Below are 19,892 nucleotides of genomic sequence, written 5' to 3'. Positions count from 1 at the left end.
TATACACGAAAAGTGTTTACGATTCAAAGAAGCGGCAAACGGCTGCGTTACGTCGGACGAAGGCATTTTGTTCGGTACCGAATATGATCTCAAGCATTTTTCTACCCGAAATCGTTGAAGAAAGTTTGCAAAACATTTGGTTACAGCAAGATGCTCCACCCCTTCGCGTTACTATTGAAGGATCACTTCGGTCAGCGGCTGTTCTTCAGGCAACGTAACGTCGAATGATTTTTCGCATAATGCGCAGTAACTCCGCTAGACCTTTTCTGGAAGTGCATAAAAAGAAAAGCATACGATGGAAATCTCTTTTATATTACTTTGGGGACGGTGAAGAAGGACAAGGGAGCTTACGTTAGTGATGTTGCACCTGGATAAAATTTTAACTGTATAAAGTTTGTAGTAAAGGAAGATCTATGTAAATTCGATTGTTTTCTCTGAACGTCATCTTGAAGTTGCTTCCGATCAGGATCCGTCGACAAACCCGTTCACGTCGCGATGGGCAGAAATTCTATCAAGCACATCATCAAAGTTGACCTACTTTTCAGGAAATGAATCGTTGATAAGTAAGCACCTTCTCATTTCGTTACATTCTACAGTTTCAGATTTCTATGCCGTCTAAAACTCAGTCAGTTCGGTAGCACTTCGCTATGCTTTACAGTAGCAGTGTTGATTTTTCTCGATAATATTAATTATCGGGCTAATAAGCAGTCAGCGTGCACGGAGAAAGCGTTATCAAGCCCTAGTTGACATAAACGATCACCAAGGGCCCAGTAGGCATGTTACGTGGGCTCTATAGATAGTTGCTGACGGAGATGCATGCAATGTTACTCTGTAGAGTTACATCGCTGTTACATCGCATCGTCATAACAGTGTGCAGCAGTCACAATCTAAATACCTCAAAGCTACGTGCCGACAGCTACTTGTGACGGGTATGCCTATATGATTGCTGACGAACGGATCGAGATTAACTTGAGGCGGTAATCCTTGCTTGCGCTGATGACGTCGTCGTCGTCGTCTGGAAACCTTGATCTGATGAAACCGCCGCCTAATTTCGATTTCTTAGTATAATCTACTGTTGTAGTTTCTGTGGATATTTCGAATTCGTTCCGGAGGACGCTTTTCGCGGCTTCATTAATCGGTCTTTGTCGCAGCGAGCATATGATGCGTTGCGGTTAACACAGTTTCGCCTTCGGCCAAACAGGACTCGGCATCCGGTCGTTCCAAAACAGTTTTTTTTCTACTACACACTGGCTACGTTCAATATGTCCTTTGGTCCTTAGGCATTCATCTATGGGTTTGTTTCCGATATGAAAATGACAGTGTCCTATCCGAAATCTGGCACTAGGTGCTCTTACTGGCAACGTTGATTACGGACGTGAATCAAACGGTTGACATTTTGTTTTCACTGCTATCGCCGAATTTCCTTGCCGCGATTGTATGTCTACGATCGCACGCAGTTATCACGCTTGTATGATGCAACGTCTTATTATTATGGTAAACACCATCTGTATGCACATGATGCAGGTAGACATTCAGAAATCATTCTTGTTCTTTTTTTTTTTTATACCACTTCCCCTTTTCGGGCTGTATTCGCCATTCCGTTCGGCCTAAACTCGAGTAAAAAAATCCAGGCGACATCTTGCATGCGTCTTCATGTAACTCTCGTTTATCCCTTCAATCCAATTATCTACGAGCGCAAGCAATAGGCTCGAGGGTCTCGTAGAAACTTGTAAAAGGTCATTTCTGGAACTCGATTTCTTTTTCGGTAACATTTAGGCGTTCGGATAATGGACGGTTATCGCAAGGTGGACTGTGGTAATTCGATCGAATTCCTGCCGATGTCCTGGTCATCCGCATCTCCCGCGTAGCACCTTGCCCTTAGCACGCATTTTTTCTGATGACCTGAAAGCGCGACATATTCAAGCCTCTGGTAATCGTAGACTAACATTAAAGCTTTATGAAATAGTCTTCAAACCTTAGATCCTTAATAATGAATAGCCGTTTAGTACATTAAACTGTCTCAGGGGTAACAAATAGTTTCAGGGGCTATTTTCGCAGATATTACCAAGAGAGTGATTACCTGTGACTTACTTTTGAAGAGACATTAGTAGTATCAGAATTAAGTTATCAGATGTCGGGGCTACAGACGTCTGGAAAGGTCTTCATGTATTGAACGGGCTAACTCGTCTATCGAACCCGTCTATTATTGCAATGTCAGTACTAGCAAATTTCAATGCAGGGTTACCTTCCATGTTCTTTAATATATGCGTATACGTCGCTTGCAGTTGGACTTCGGTCTGTGCACGCTGGAGATTTATAACGCAAAAAATACAGACACTGGAGAGTACTCGGTCGTCGCCAAGAATCGGTTCGGTCATTGCACAACATCTGCTTACCTGCGGGTTACAGGTATATAACAAAACAAATCGTATTTTAATTGCGCGCGTTTCTTCACGCTCGTGAATTATAATTTCATAATTATTCAAGTTTTTGTTTTTTTTTTTGTTTATTAGTATTAGATCAGATTTCAGCTGCTAAAATATCCAATCAAAGCGTCTCAACAGCGAAACGGACTGCACGCAAAATAGTCGTATATATTTTTCGGTGAAAACTAAGCGATGGTCTGTGTCTTGATAGGAGGCAGGGAGGAAAGTCCGGAGCGTCCGATTGTTTGGCGCGCAACTGAAACTGTTCAGGTGACAACGGGTGCAGAAATTGCAGAACTTCGCTGGCGCGTCGCTGGATGGCCGTTACCTTCGATACACGTGTGGGTAGGATTTGGCAAACGTTTTTACGCTCTTCACTCGATATCATCAGTATGCTTGCTTTGTTCTGTACTGTGCGTAATGAAAATCTGTCCTGGCATTCGTAAGGCTTGTTTTGTTTAAACCCCCCATAGTCCTTTTACCGCGAGATTCAAAATCACGCCACTCAAAAAATAAAGGCCATATGAGCTCTATAGTATTGCGAATTATAATTTTACTATATTATGAAACAACAACCCCAGTATATTCTCAGCTGCTTGCTTATTTCCGGTAGTATGAACGAACTTACGAGCCATTCAGTTATCACCCGCCTTCGTCCGAAAGATGACTGTTATGCGTTTAAGTACGCGAATTTTACGGCAGATCGTCAAACAGACATATACGTTGATATGAACCAACTGCTCGCTCAAAATGAAAGTTACGAATAAATCATCGCGTTATTTTAGTGATTTTCACAGCTGTCACGAACTGGATACGTGTCTTCTACCTAACGAAATTGTCTTTCCAACTCGCTAGCTATCTCGGTGAAGATCGTATCCGCACAGATCTTCATCGTGACGTTACATTTTTGAGAGGAGGCGTATGCCACGTGAAGGTATTCCGTCCAAGTGAAGCTGACTATGGAGTTTATACGTGTGTTGCAAGCAACCGGCTTGGAAGGGCCGCAGCAACAATCGTGCTCCGACAAATAGGTTAGTTAATTCTCACCGAAGGGAAAACAGAGCTTTCAAGATAGAAGAGAAACAGTCATTCGAACCTGCAGCATAGTACATAGACTGCAGACGATGCGTGGGCTAAAAACGTTACATTTATGGGCAACGCACAGAAACATGTGAACACTCGATTAACACGCGTAAATTGAGTAGCTCAAAACAAGCAAAATGTTATTGGCTGAGCTAACCCGAATACTAACCGTCGTCATTATTCAATTACTAATAGATAGAAGAGTAATTATTACAGATATAAACAGTGACTGGTGCCAAAACTAAATAGGCACTACTCTGAGTCCTTAACAGGTTAGTCGGAGCCTGTAAACCTATGACAAACTACGGTCGGCGCTTTCGTTTAATAAAACCACGTGTCCTTAACCAGTGATACGAAAAATTACACTGAATACCAAGCCTGCCCTGATCGAGTGTCATAACCATGTTAAAGGTTATAATAAGGCCAAAATTTACACAAGCTGCCGAACGGGTCTTTGACAGCTAAGCTCATCCAAAAAACGATTTTGTGTTGTCCTACTCTACCAGTTGTACTTTCGCGAATTTTTTAAAACACAGGCTTCTAACAGCAATTCCAAATCGCCCAATATTGATCCATTGATAGGCTAAACGATTGGATCACGATGAATCTCTTAAGCTAATGATCTTCCGCAGGAAATAATTAATAGAACGTGCATTTCATACCGGCCACCTCTAGTCGTGCACCCTCCCACCACATTGTTCTAAATGAAAAATGTTTAAGACCATCATCAATACATAGCCAGGTGACCAATAAGCAAATCGTAGCGTTGCCAATCGCCAGACCAAATTCGCATACAAGCCAAAGCTTCGATTCCGTAAAAACAGTATTCAAAGTCTGATAGTACAAGGCACTGGCATTAAAAGATACACAGTGCTGACGTAATCATGTTCGTGCACCCTTCAAGGGCAACCTAATAAACCGTCACCTATAAAATGACCGGCCTGCCGATGCATTGCGAATTCGCAAATAAAACAATCATTTCTTTAGGTCAAGAGGCAAAAAAAGGGTGCTCTTCAGCGTCCGTGACCGATTTCGGATATTTAACAAAGGCCTTCAAAAAAAATCGCGAACATTTAATTTTATCGACATGCCTTGCGTCTCTAGTTAGATTCATCGGAGGATTAAAATATTTGGTTTCGTATTTAGTGCGTCCTTTCTTCTCATCATTCTCTGAGCGCATTGTTTAACGCTGTTTTTAGTCGAGCCGAGCTAAGCGTTCAGGCCCTACTAGGCCACCCACTAACAGAGCAGAAAAAGAACAATTTTATAAGCGAACAGACCTATGGGGCAAGCGTTTCCTTGCCTTGAAGCTGTTGCAAACGAACGTGACCGATAGAAAAAACAGCAGGCCTCTCTTTCGCTGTGCGAAAAAGCATAATGACAGGCCTGTCCGACGCTGCTGCAGGACGAGTCTTTTATTCCGGGCTTTTACAACGAAGGCAATGCTTACAGCATCGCTGTGCCGCCCCCTTTTGCCCGATTCGTAGAAAGACGTGTAAATGTTGGGCAAAAAAAGAAAACCTCAGTAAACGACAGCTCTGCGGTACAGGTTAGGTAGCGTAGGCAGATTTATTGTGATCGCGTTGGCCATACGACTGCTGTCGTCAAAGGCTCACTCGTATGATTTACGACACAAGAAATAATAGTAGAGTACAACGTCGGGCGTACATATATATGGACCTGTCTGTTTACATGTTAGCGCTTTGAAGGATCTAGTTTATGTTGGAACTTTTCAGTATGATGATTGTTTCGACGGGAACCAATTACTGTGAACACTGCAAACCTGCTCTTTGGAAGTATAGGTCCCGCGGACCCTATTTTATTATAAAAGGAAAATCGACTAGACAGCCATACACACATGTATATATGTCTATATAAATCAGTTTGGCTGAAATGCTAGAACTGTTCAGCTGTTATGATGGCTTATAATTATTATCAGCCGAAATGGTTCGATTTGATTCATTGGAATGTCAGTAAAACCGGCTAGGCATCTTAAGGGAAGTGATATATATGTATACATACTATCAAAGTTTTGTCTTTTATTATACCGACATCGAGTGCACGGTCCTATGCCGCCGCTAGAGAGACCATGTCGACGTGCCCTTCATGACTTTCGTCGTAATCGATTATAGAGCTCCTTGTGAGAGAAAAACAGTGACATTTGTTAGGGCCATGTCTTGACGGTCCATATTGTGATTATTGTTTGGGGATAGCTTGCATTTGTACACTGAGTATTACTCAGTACACAACATTTGTGCAACGGTAACCCAAAGAAGTACAGTATTTAAAGCATATGGTTGACTTTATCTATTGAAGCTCTTGAGGCCTCTCGATGTAGCAAGCGGCTACATTGTTGCAACTCAACCAATGTTCCAGAGTTCCAATGTTTGCATCTGTTTAGGTTTGCCTTATCGGAACGTATCTCCATCGTACCGCGACGTGTCAAAGGAACACCTCAATTGCTCTTCCTGTGTATGCGACGAAATATCAGTTACTGTATCGCTTAGTCCTCAGCTCCTTTTTTCCTTTTTTTTTTTTTTTTTATCCAGTATGTGTGCATGTAAAAGAACGCTTGTAGACTCCTGCATTCTTCTAGTCCTGAACTCGTTGGCCATCTAAATCTCTCGTTTCAAGCAGTCTATTTGTCTCTACTACAGTGTTAGCGAGCTGATTTGTCATATTGAATATTATTACCTACATACGACTATTCAACCTACTATCTGCCTCATAATCATTATCTTTTTTTTTTTTATATCTGTTGTGTTTATTAGTTGAACTTACCGTCGTGTCTTCCCCTACCTTCAATTTTTAGTAAGCGTAACCTGAAGTTTTATAATTTTTCTCGTTTTAGCGAGGACTTGAGCTCGCAATTAGTTGTCGCGGCGAAAACATAAATGTTCATAGCGTCTCCCTTCTGGCTTTCGATGTTTGTTACCATTAGGTTCGATAGGGTTGGGCTGTCAGGCCAGTCGGCCTTTGCCCCGAAGCACCCATAGTTGTCCACCTTATTGAACTGTTACGAACTGCACCAGCCGCTGCTGAAACGGGAACGGCTGTTACTCAGCAATAATCGCTTAGTCAGCAGTTCTCGGTTAGCAAAACACAATTCGGGACCATCCGCCATAACAGCACAAGCACAACGACGATTGTGTATACAATGGATGCGTATAGATTATGTCTTCGAGCGCTCGTCTTCTTTGCCACTGCGCTCGTCGATGTATTTATTACATTTTACTTCCCGACTATTTACCACCTTTCGAGACGTCGCAAGCTCTTTCGCCTAACGCCACCTTAAAACTGGTCAAAACTCCATAGCTGAACGGCCTGTGTTTCCACCCCTAGCTTAGCCTTGACCGTTGAAATCTAATGGATATCATTTCGCTCCGTCGAATAGGTTCGGTACACACCCTGTCGTGTTGTTTGATAAAACAGGCTACAAACATAGGGCGCATCTTATATGGCTCATCCAAACGATTTGAACGTATACAGTACATTGATTTTCCGCGAATCGGAGGCTTGTCAATAATATAAACAGAACTTCAACATGTTTTCACCTGTGCATACGTGCGGAGTACTCTTTTTTTTTTTACTGATCAATCTTTCGGAGGCGACCCTAACATTACCTCATTTATTTTTGATCAGTGAATGATTTTCAAGTATGTTTATACGGATATTTTCGTTCGTACGTTTGTCAATTGTTCGCTTAGAGGCGTCGGTAGTTTGTTGAACAACAAAGCTTCAAAGACGCTTCGACTGTAGACAAAAATGGCGTAGGCCAAATAGAGATATTGCCGTTGGGGCATGCATACGGTGATGTATTGACATTGAGCTGTGATAAATGACGCCAGTTTACAACACGTGCGTAATATAAACGTCGTATTATACAACAAACCAAAATACCTATAACTTAATTATAGCGCAAACAACTGAATGAGGTCGATACATTGGGAATGGAGCTATTTAAGCCTGCCTGTACTAATATATATAAACGGTTGAATTTATAGCGGCTTACAAGGTGTACTCAAATAAAGGGAAAAAGCTCGCAGCAGAGTGACTTTAATATGTCACCTTTTGACAGTGTGTCATGATACGTTTATTCCTGTATAATAAAGATGTTCAGAACGCAATTGTCACTCTGGGCCGCGAAAAAATAAGAAAGAAATCAGAATATACCGGGTTATCCGGCTCTGGGTTGCATCGTAGATGATCTGTCAAGCTATCTATCTATCTATCTGTCTGGGTGCCCACCAATCTGTAAATGTTACCAAAATATTCCTATTTTGAGAAAACAAGATGGCCACTGCTCAATGGTCGTGGAGGAGGCAGACACGGATGTGTGAGTTGAATTATACATAGGGCCACTGTATTTCATACGTACACACCAATCGGATGTAAACTTTTCTTTTGGATCTTATTGTTACTGAGAAAAGATCTGTCCGTTACGAATGATTCTTAATCTCTCTAATGAATCGTTCTGATCGAAAAGTTACATCGAGCACACGTGGGCCTGCATCATGTGACCATTAATTTTAGATTATAACTTGACTTGAAATAAATATTTACGCGTGTACTATTATAAATGAATAGAGTGAATGAAAGAACAAACTCTTCGGTGGTTCGAACCGGCTTTTTTATAGAAGAAAATGGGAAACGTTAGCTTCCTATTATAAGCAGTTACATTGGCCCTTTGGATATGTTTAGTTTTGAAATAAGCGAACTTGAACCCTTTACATCTTCAAAGGTGTTATGCAATACGATCATTTGAGTTCGAGAAAGTTTCTAATATTTTAGTCTAGCATACATCTCATGCGTTTTAATAAATTCCGATAACGTTTTGATGAAAAAACCACAACAAAAAATTACAGTAAAAATAACAGTGTGCGTATTGAAATCAAACAATGCAACACTTGAAAGGGTCAGAACAAACGATCAAGTACATGAAGTAGTTTTACAAATTAAGTAACTGTCCCACAGCAGAAACTTTGTTTGTTCAAGCCAGTTGTGGGTCGCAAACTTCGGAAGCACATCTTGCTTTTGGTTGGCTGGCTGACGAATTGACCCACTGTCGACACGTTGCTATGGAAACAGCGCTTGTTACAAACATAGCCTCCTTTCGATGTGGCCTTACCAATAACCCTCACGCACATACGAGGCGAGCAGCCGTCCGAAGCGCATCCGACCCGCTAATCCCGCTACAACGCCATAACTAGCGTTTCATTTACTGCTTTCGTTTGAAGACAAACCAAAAACATCGAACAAACTCAAAGAAGCTATGGAAACAAGACGAATTTTACAGCAGAGGGTTCGACGTCGTTTACAAGCAGTGAATGGCCTCAGATCTTTAAGTGAAAAATCGAAAGCGATGCCGGATTTGGACTTCACGCTGGCGACAGAACGAAACAATGGAATCGTCTTTTTCCTCGGAACACATCTGAAACCCGAAAAGGATAGCCTCAGCGACTCTAGATCCGATAGCCTTAAAAGCAAAAATGAAACTGAAGACTTCAATGTAGAGAGCTGGAAGATATCAGTGTACAGTAAACCGATTCGGCAAAACGTCACTGATCTTGAAGAATTACTGGTGACAGAAAAGCGTAAATTCGGTGACCGTCACAAAACTGTGAGGCCTCAAGTTGAAAATCGTTATCACGCCTACAAAATTAGCCATAACGATATCGCTCCAGAGTTGGAGGAAAACAAGCGGCAGGTGAACCTATTGGATGGACTCGACGGACCGAGCCTCCGCTTGGAGCCGTTCAAGGATGAGTTCCTGCTTCAGCGAGAGCTGAGCATAGAGGATCGCTTTAGCATCATGTCGTTGCGAGAAAAAGTTCGCGCGCCTATGAAAGATATCACTACGTTGATTCCACTCTATCTAAGAGAGTATCAAACGAAGGGCGATGCTGGGGATTCTGAGGAACTTGGTGACGTTGAATCTTTCCAATGTGCGCAAAGCACTGTAATAAATAAACTGCGTGAATTGGTAGCTGAATATCGGAAAACAGTGCAGCATCACACCACTCTAGAGAGTATTCTAATTGAGGACAAAGCACCAGGTATAACAAGTATAGGCCTGAGCATGCTCAAAGTCACAATGCCAAGACGACCACTTCGACCGCGACGAAAAGAACGAAAGAAGGTCCTTACCTCTTCGATCATCCAAGGCAAGTCGGACCTTGCTAACGCTGAATTAATTGTGACGATCCTGCGTGCCACGAATGTGCCAATAAGATCCGACGTCGAACGTCGCGTTTCCAGTCCGAATATCGGGCAGGCCGTACTCTTCAACCAAATGAACGACTCGATTATCCAGGTTCGACCCTTTGTAGAGGTTAGCTTTCAGCAGAATTCCAAAGCAACGTTCGTTTCTGATGGACCCAATCCGACATGGAACCAGCAACTGACCCTGTCCATTCGTAACGACACCTTCCAAGGCGACAATCGCGATGTGATCTACCTGAATATTTGTGACCAGGTTGTCGTTGATCTACAAAACGAAGACGGAAAGGACCATATTCATCAAATTCTCGAGCGACGGTGGCTAGGTACTTTAACAATACCATTTTCAACCGTCTACATCAACTCGAAAATCGAGGGAACGTTTCGAATGGACAGTCCCCCAGTTCTGTTCGGTTATGAATTTGAGTCAAAGCAATGGCCAACAAATGGAGAACAAAGCAATTTCATTCTGCTGTCACTCTTCATTACCATTGAACCGCCACTCCAATTGCCCAAAATGATCTTAGAACGGCTACCGAGCGGTGAACCCGAGGAGATATTCGTGAAGGCTAGCAAATTTCAGAACGAGATAAACGCTAAATTTCCGAACAGGGAAGTGCGATGTCTTACAGCAAACATCGAAGGCAAAATGGTGCTAATGACTCGTTTCATTAATCCGATCATTCCGCCAAGAGATCTCCTCTTCGACACGGATCCGCTGCAAATCAAGATGGAACGTCTCGCACGGTTTGTGTCACTTATACCTACAGTGTCGGATAGCATCCTGTTTCCCGGAATTCGCGACATCTGGACTACCTGTGAACAATTTTTGCAAGTGCTCGTGGGCGACGAGGAGGAGCATGCCATTCTACTATGTAACTACTTTCTGTTCTGTGGAGTCAATGCGTACATCCTTCTCGGTAACGGAATACCAGAGGGCGCGACAGCGTACGTGATCACAATCAACAACGCGGCGACAGGTCTCGACGATCGGATATGGAACGCTGTTACGGGCCGAAGCTACCTGTTGTCCGATGTCAATTCCCCTCTACAAAGTGTGGGGTGCATCATCAGTAAGGACAATGTCTGGGCTAACATTCAGGATGACCAAAGGCCATGTCGAGTTCAATTTGTTCTAAACAAGTCGAACAAGTGGAAACCGCTGTTCCGAGGTGAACACGGTCTGCCACTTCATACGCTGCAAACAGATGCGTGCCGATATACCCCGCCTGACAAGATGCTCGCCTCAAAACTTGAGAGTACTCTAGAGACGCATCTTCGCGAGTCAATCATGCGCTGGCGAAAACAAGATCGTACGATCTGGAACCGGAATCACTGCCGTATGCTCCGTAGTATACTTCCAAAATTTGAGGAGCATATGCAAAGGAAGGACGCAATGGGTTCCGAAGCGCTGTTAGACACACTAGCCTCCCATAAGCTCAGCGGATTTCCATTGTCGATGACTTTCGTAAGCATAAAAGCGGTTACGGATGCCGTTAAATCGACGGGGATGCATCTCACGTGCCAGGAGGGTACCGAGTTCGCATTGGCGGCGTACGTTCACGCTTATCCATCCCAGGTGTTTGCTGTCTGGATCTACGTAGCCACAATTACGCGCCGAGATCATTTCTAATAGCTGATATGATTCAACTGCAATGAAAATGTGTTTAATAAATCATTCATATTATTATCATATTGGACATTAGACATCTTTCTAGGATGCGAATTTTTGTTAACATCGCTTTATGCTTCCAGAATTATCTATGTTCTCTATGTAAAGTGATAAAGAATGCCACCCATTACATTTTCTAATAATTAGAAAGGGAACACAACTCCTTTAAATGTGAGGGGTATTTTGAATTATGAAGAAAGGCGTACTGAACAATGAGTGGATCTTAAATCATACAAAGCACCATTGTGCTGCCTATAAACTGATCGTACCCTGATCGGTGACCTCGGGTGTAGTTCTAGCTAGTGGGAGTAGAAATTATTACTTATTGGCTCTCATTTGACTGCAATAACTTTAAGCCTTCCTCAGCAACTACAGTCATTTCTCTACACTATCTAATCTATGTGGATACCGCATTATCCAGTTGTTGTTGCTACGATGTTTCCTTGACATTCGACAAACAACGATCATTCGGGTGTAGTTCATAAGAATTAATACATTTTTTTCCTATTGCCAGCAATTTGACATATCTAAGCGTTCATTTCAGTTATAGGGATGCTCAATACATTCCGTTGTACCACTGTAGGCCGTGAAGTATGCTCTTGTTACAATAGCCATAATAGCATAGATAGGGGAATATTTTTTTTAAGACCTATAAGGCCCATGCGCGTAGTATCTCATTCAACGAAGTTCTGTCCAGAAAATCGTATCGTGGGTCAGACATTGTCTCTATTCTTTGTTTGCACTGAATGAACGGGTGTCCAGTTCCAGTGTTGACAAAATGGAAATAATGATATAAGTTCGCATTGTTGATTATAAAGACGTCTCGCACGTTGATCGGACGAACACGCAGACAAACATGTAATATATTTGGGCTAAACACAAACATATCTAAACGTCACTGACGGTGGTTTTACATCGAGTTGGTGCCGTTGTGGAAAGGGGCCAGACGGGTGAAAGAGAAATGCGCCTTCAGCCTGTCTGGACACCGAACCGCTCTGAAGGCCTTGTTGGCCTGACGAGCCGGCTTCATCGCCCGACTCGGAAATGCATAAATTGAGGGAAGTTTCATAATTTGGCACAGATTGATTGGAAAAGCTAGTCTGGATAGGTAGTCTTTGCATGAAGAAAGGTAGCTAGGCCTTACTTGCCTACTCCCATGGTACTTAAGTGATTTTCATCTCCGAAGCAGAATTTCATGCGTCTCTTTTTTTTTTAAGCTTAAGAGCAAGTTTGTGTGTCGTGTAATCCTGTTCGATGTGATCGGTTGGTAGAATGGTGTTCAGCTACACTGGTAAGGCTTGTTGAAGTATAAGGATCGAACTTTTCGAAGTAATAATACTCTCGGACTAGGGTCCTATTTTATAAATAGGAGTGCTGTAGAAACAAAGTATTCCCATTATTCATAACGCTTAGTTCTGTGCTTTTCCAGTTGTACGTTCTATCTTGAATGCTGTCTAAGAAGATGTTTTCTTGCACGTCAGCTAGAGCGTCTCCTGCTAGTAAAAAGTGCCTATTTTATATTCCAGGGTGATTCTGAAGGCTATTTTGCCGAGTCTTAGTCTAATTTAAATTCAGATTTATATAAATCTGGCAGATTTTAGCAAACTATATTATCATCTATAGTTTATGCCTGTACAAGCAATGATCCCATCTCCAACAGGTTGTTAATGCAACTTTGATTCTAACCAAAGGCCATTGAGACACGTACACGGTATTTGTTTGTTATACGAAGTGCCAAAATACATTAAATCCAACCCACGTGTCAACCCATGGCGACGGCAGTATTCCGCGGTAACATCGAATATACCAGCGGCTATTTTTGTTAGTCAATATTTTCCATGTATTAATTAAAATGCGACTACGCTTACTTGTGCTTATGCTGGATGGTGTCTTCTGCTAATTTTTTTACTTAATTAATTGTAGCACAATAGTTAGAGTAAATATTTGGAAAACAGATTGATACGTTTTAGCATAGACGTTAAGAAACCGGCGAAACTAATCAAAATTAAACCCTATGGTTTTGTGCGTTGCTATATGTAATAGCGTTCGATTTGGTCATCTTCTATAGACAGATCGATCAAACATGTCGCTCACGTCACATAGCTCCTATATATTACAACAGGAGAAATAACTTCCAGCTCGCTCAAAAAAGGAAAATGGCTCCTTTCAGTAGAACGTTAGTCTCCTAGTTTATACTGTTCTAGTATTTTTTGACAAAGCGTCAATCTTTATGTTATTATAATATAATGTATTCTGCCTAAGCGACCCATCTATGCAAAGGCTAAGCTTTTCATAAGACCTGCTCCAGCATCACCATGGTGAACTGAAAAGGTACGAAAATGAATCTACAATTAAGAGAATAACTGGCCTATTGGTAACAAGGAGTTTGGGTGTTTTGGGCTCACGACGCTCAAGTATCATTCGAAATATGCACACCGTGCTATTTATACTATATGCTCTTTAAGGACCGGATCGTCCTGAACCAGTGACCTTTACAAAGCAGATTTGATAATTTTGAGCTAAGTGAACATGCATCATCGTTCTTAATTTTGTCATTGCGTTCAAACAAATAGTGAGTAATAGATTTCTGTGGAAGAGATGGCCTATTTTCAGCCTTTCTTTTTTGTGTATAGTACAATATACCCTCCTCCAAACTTTTTGTGCAAATAAAGGTGTTATCGATTATGCATTGATCTAATTTCATAACTCTTTCAATCAGTGAGTGATGTACATAATAGGACCAAGAAGGGTATTCGGCTACGCAGATTGAAGGTTGAGCTTACTGCGCTATGACCGCTATACATCTATTGGCCTCATTTTGCTAGTCATTATTTGTGTTACGATGGTTTAAGCACTGGCGATACCGATCAGCGTCTATGATGATTCGATGTTAAGTGTCCTTGTCTGATTATAATAAAAAAAAACAACTCATATCTTAATAATACTTATTAATGTTTTTAATGTATGATCCGTTTTGATTACTAAAGAAATGCTTCGTTGTGACACACTATGAAAAGTTTCCCTTTTATGATAAATAATAAGAAAATAACCAAAAATATCATCTAAAGTAAGACAGGATACGATCTATCAAGGCATAATCCCTATATTTGACCCCAGAATTCTATTTCCGCCGTATCTTCACTGTTCAAGAAAGCGAAAAATTTTCTTTAAAAAAACATCGGTAAAATGCTTCTATCCATATGATGTGGTTTGTTTTTATTTGCATCTATGAATGTAGATCCTTGCGTCAAAAAATTGAATGTTTTGCAAACTGACGCCTATAGATATAACGTTAGCTTTCGCGAACTAGCTTTCCATATGACGAAATCCTTCAGTAAGTTGATATAGGACTGAACAATAGGGAACTACGATAAAACTCTTTAAATATTCGTTGACTGGTACGTGTGCCTGATCTATGATTAAGTTCTACGCTAGTTTTCGAATGTCGATAATAACACAGAAAATTACGCCTTTATACGAAAATTCTCTATGTCATAACATAACGAAGGATTAGATAGTTATCGTATAATTTGTTACTTCCAGTATCCATTAGGCCATGGATCAAACGAAATCTACACCACAAGGTTTAATCGAAAGTGAACGACAGAAAAATGGAGGCGTTCAATTACCTCTCGAATTATTTGACTATTCGTTGAAACCGCAGAATGAATTATATTTAGGCGAGCTCACTTCATTTCCCCAAAGGTGCTTTGTCTTGGAGAAAGGGCCACCATAAAGGCCCTCTCTTAGGCCGGACGCGATTGATAGACCCTCGAGCTCGCGCATGAAGATCGCCACGCGGCAGGTACCCGAGCTCAAAAATTGCTAAGTGCAATTAGACGTGTCTGTAAGTCAAGCAGAGTGTAACGCGACAGTCCGCTAAGGCCCCGTATTAAGTCATAATGAGTGATATAGATGAAACCAATGACGAACTACAAGTCCGCTCTTCGAACTCGTTTATGCGGCAGCCCTTCTGTTATCCAAAATACGCCACCTCTAATGTGCTGTTCGACACACTTGCAGGAGAGCCTTCTACGCTAGGGCCCGCCGGAAGCAACATCGATCCGTTGGCGGACCTTCCGACATCTACAAGAAACCGCGACTGCAATTTGCCCCTTGGTAAGTCACGGGGTGACAGCCCCTCGTCGATACGGTGGCTGGTTTTTATTTTGTTGGCGGGTATACAGATCTTTGTCGGTTGCAGACTAAACATAACGCTTAAAGATTTGAAAAGCTATATCTTCACGCTATCTATAATTACTTAATACAATATGGGTAGAATAATCTAATCTACCTCAATTAATATGATCAGAATGAATAATCTTGCGTATTTTTTTTACCATGGCTACTCAGACATTCATTTCTATTGTGATAGAGCCATTAGAGCGAAGGGTGTAAGCAAGAAGATGTCATCAAAACTATTATTCTACACCACACGATCAGGGTTCATTTTTATCTAAGCTGCATTTGCCCTATAACGGAGACGGCAATGCTGTTCTTCTGTGGATGCCACTGATAAAATAATAATGTCTGATATAAATAATTTTGTTTAAGGTCCAGTTGTTCTCAAATGGTCTTTTTCTGGTAAAAGCAATATGTATCATTACATAACATACGGGATATACAATGAAAATTCAGTAGTTGATCTTTGAACTCAATCGAATTTCGCTATCAGCGCCAATACGGTAAGTCATTGCAGCACACATATGGTCGTGCTTGTATTGCTGACAGGCAACTTACACACTTTGAGCAGAGATTGATCGTATCGTCCAGCCGGTATTCCATTTTTAGCGTTATCTGAAGCTATTCAAACGCTTTGCACGCCGTCGTACAGGGGCATACTTCGAAATATACAACTGAATATCGAAACTATTCTGCTGAGCGCAACCGTGAGCATTGAAGTGGTCCTAAAGAAGCTGTGACAATGACCGCATCGGTGGTACGTGATTTATGATGTTGTTTGCGAAGCAGATCTGCAAATGATGCCCGCATGACGTCACGGTGAACGGTATTCAGTAAGGAAGGAAGCAGATAGCAGGCAATTCCTAAAGCAGACAGCGCAGTGGCTGCTGCTTCCTTGACCTAACGAAATAGTGTGTGTCCGAACGAAAGCCATTATTTTTTCGCGATTACCAGCTTACTTAGGTCTGTTTGTGAAGAAGGAAGACCCGGTTCTGAACGTCCCGTGTGCTAGTATTTTTTTTTTTGCAACCAAAAGACTATTAAAGATCAGTATAATAGCCGTTGATGCTTAACCCGTCTTACTAAACATTTAAATATTACCGCAGTCTATATGCCACTGTTGCGGCTTCAAGTCGATGCCGATAGAAATCGTATGGTCAGTTTACGGAAACGTGATGTATAGATTAGAAGACGCTACTTCCCGAACGAATAGATTTCGGCCATCGAACTTTATCTATCAGCGTAAGCTAAAGCTGAACGCTATCTTAGTAGAAAGTTTTTGCATTGACTCGTAGACGCCAGGTTGAGGCGCCAAAAGATGGAATGGTTTCAACTCTGTGTAACACCTAAGGCCCAAATAAGGCTGCCGATATTTTCGCAATTCGGTCAAGTTTTACCTTCTAACCACATATACCCGACCGTTTGTGTCGAAGTACATCGTTCCTTGTTTGGATTAAAAGGAATAGGATCAATGACACCGAATATATTAGAACCATTTCATCATATGAACATAACAGTGCATCGACTCTGCTCGCACAAAGCATTTACGACAGCCCCCTTAGGAAACCAACAAGTAAAAGAAAAACGTATTTCCCAAAAGCGAAATAAAAATAACATTAACAAATCACTAAGGTCATATTTTGGCGTGTAATTAAACACAAAAAAAACTTTAAGAGGGATAGGTAGCTTTGATTTTGATAATGGTATCCATTTGTTGCAATCAAAGGAAGTGGAAATCGTCGGTGAAGATGTATCTTGCACGTCGACAACAGATATGCCTACGCGAAGATTTGCGGGGAAATCTGTATTTCGTCCAAAATGTTGGCCGGCCTTGAACGAGCTGACATATTCGAATGCCTGCGTATGCCCTTATTTCTCGTTGTCTAGCGGGCGGCACGAAAAGACACTTTGGGGAGACCAACCAAATGGCACCCGGAAGAAAATCGTTGTTTACATGACGTTGTCGCTTACATATAACGAAAGTTTATTTAATGAATTCAAAAAATAAGATTAAATAATATTTTAATGCTATGAGAATTTTTTGACATTTCTAGAAAAATGAGCTATCCATTTGACTACGAAAGCTACTTTGAACACCGTAACGTATATGGCCAAAACGAGAAACATAACCGGAATGGAGGAAACGCTCCTATTTTATTTACTTATTTATTATATGAAATAGTATTATTACATATTATTAGAGTTCAAAATTGGCTAAAATTACAATTGGTATCAAAGCAAGGTGACCCATAATGATTTAGTGAACAACTTCTCGCCAGTAGGTTGTTGGTCAAAACACAAGCCAGCGTTATTAATCTATGCCACCCACCTAATAACATGCTTATATTTTTATCGCTGTGGGTTGAGCAGGATTCTACGATCCAGATGTAACAGGAGGTCCATTTCCGGAATACGTTGAAGATTTATTTGAAAAGTAAGCATGCTTTTCTTATAGAAGTTTATCACTATTCTAGGCAAGCGCGTTTAACAGCTGCAGATGAAAAAAATTTAAAGGCTACCTAACCACTTACTGTCACGTTATATTGTAATTATTTAATGGTCATTGCGAGCTATTGCCTCGGCAGATGGTCTTAACTTAACTGCTCAGCAGCCAATAATGAGAGATCTGTTTTCTATATAGACCAGCCCAGCAGTTTCTTTATAGCCTTAAATTATATATATACATACTGTGAAACAGGAAACTAAATAGACAACACGTTTATAGCTTTTACCGCAACGCACTAGTACGGCGTAGTTTAACCCTGCCAGTCGTCACAACAGCCTTCTTCGAACCCCATCTCTATTCACTGAGTTTGGTTGGGACGACATTGTTTAGCTCTTTCAAGCCTGTGGCGCTTACCGGTCTTTTTCTTCATCAAGATTCCCTTCAAAATCGTAGAAATGATTCTGATCATTCGTGGTATCCCCACCATCGCAGTCGCTTCCATGATCGCTAGCCAACCGCTGGCGCGAAATAGTTTTCGGTGTTTAGGTTCCTGCTCGACTATTAAACAGACCACTGAGCAACGTATATCTATGCATGTTTGTCCGTTTGTCTGTGTTACACGTATGCATCGAGTGATTCAATGTCAGCTGCACACAACCGCCCAATACCAACAGCAGACGCCCAGAAGCCGGCAGGACGCAGGGTTAGGTTGTATTAACCCCTACAGTCGAACGCATGTAATGCATACAATGGTCCGTTACGGTAGGAGGAAGCCGCTGAGGGCCGTCCTTGCCTGAATCATGAATGGACCAACAATAATGGCAAACGAAATCGTAAAGCAACATAGTCACCTGAGCGTACCCTGATAGCTGCTTGCCTGTGTCCTGAGAGCCCTTTCCCCAAAATATTGTAGGTAAATTATTATAGGAAAAAAACTTAGCTATAAGGAGCGACTTACCTGTCGGTTGATCGTTGGCTTAGTGGTCGATAAATCTGGCGGAATGACGTATGTTCACATCGAGTCAAAATACGACATTTAGATATTTTATACACAAAGCTTATACGTCCTTACGTTCAGTTTGTCTCCAGTTTTGACACTCTCCCAAGTTAAAAAAAAAACTGCTGAGTATTTATGACCTGTATAGAATGATTTTGATAGGGAAATATTACTTTTCAGACCCGTATGCTGGTTCCGTACGCATCATGTGCCATTTCTGCGAAATCTCCAGAGAAACGTGAAAGAGCTGCCGGAATTAAGGAGTAAGTTTGCTACCAGCGTGCACTTACTTTAAGTCATAAAATCTAATTATTTATATACGCTCGTTGGACACTGAAATCGAACAGAGAATTCATACGGTGAGAAGGGACATGCGTCGTTGAAAGTCGTTTTAAGCATTTCCCATAAAAACAATAAATTGATATTTATGGTTGATCGTACTTGCCGCTCTGCATATTCCGTGATATACCGGATAATGGAATCAGGCTCTTTAGTACAACAACAGCCATAGACGGATAACGCAAACCAACCTCGCTTGACCTGCTACCAATAGTCGGGCCAGAGATAGGACCCTAAGGACCATTCCCGGATGCGAGTCCTACAGATGGACATAAGTAACATATGGAGAAAATAAAGCTAGACTCAATATTATTGACCCAACATGTGGGGTTTATGTTTATCGCATACACTTGACATAGTTATTGAGTGTTCTTTATGGATATGTGGATAACAAAAGCTATCGTCTTTCCTCATAGTAGGCCCATTATTATTTGTCAGCTGGTGTAAATAGCAGATCGAGAAACCTTGTAAAAAGCTCATTCATACCAGTGAGTTTTCCGCTTTTTTTCAGTGTGATTTGTTAATAAA

At 41.5% G+C, this 19,892-nt stretch overlaps 2 protein-coding genes across 4 annotated transcripts in view; both read left to right on the top strand.

Annotated features, from left to right (window-relative positions):
- Window positions 1–19,892, top strand: part of MnM (myomesin and myosin binding protein) — a 59,033-nt gene that overhangs the window by 36,617 nt on the left and 2,524 nt on the right. For 2 of the 3 annotated variants that reach the window (XM_086991029.1, XM_022807720.2), the window contains exons 23-28: window positions 2,286–2,409; window positions 2,638–2,767; window positions 3,282–3,457; window positions 15,424–15,519; window positions 17,953–18,016; window positions 19,206–19,288. In XM_086991029.1, the coding sequence (XP_086847155.1) occupies window positions 2,286–2,409; window positions 2,638–2,767; window positions 3,282–3,457; window positions 15,424–15,519; window positions 17,953–18,016; window positions 19,206–19,288 (673 nt within the window). Of the gene's footprint in view, window positions 1–2,285; window positions 2,410–2,637; window positions 2,768–3,211; window positions 3,458–15,423; window positions 15,520–17,952; window positions 18,017–19,205; window positions 19,289–19,892 lie in introns of those variants that run through there. The other variant, XM_022807721.2, reaches the window with a different exon arrangement.
- Window positions 5,803–11,423, top strand: Cc2d2a (Coiled-coil and C2 domain containing 2A). The gene has a single exon (XM_022807722.2). The coding sequence runs from the start codon at window positions 8,782–8,784 to the stop codon at window positions 11,359–11,361; it is 2,580 nt and encodes an 859-aa protein (XP_022663457.1). The 5' UTR covers window positions 5,803–8,781; the 3' UTR covers window positions 11,362–11,423.

Source organism: Varroa destructor, unplaced genomic scaffold (genome assembly GCF_002443255.2).
Source record: "Varroa destructor unplaced genomic scaffold, Vdes_3.0 BEIS01000005.1, whole genome shotgun sequence".
NCBI lineage: Eukaryota > Metazoa > Arthropoda > Arachnida > Mesostigmata > Varroidae > Varroa > Varroa destructor.
The sequence above is the reverse complement of the archived record's forward strand: the minus strand, read 5'-3'. Positions and strand labels throughout refer to the sequence as shown.

Excerpts from the sequence above, each read along its gene's own strand:
- Cc2d2a (XM_022807722.2), top strand. The coding sequence starts at position 8,782 with ATGGAAACAAGACGAATTTTACAGCAGAGGGTTCGACGTCGTTTACAA.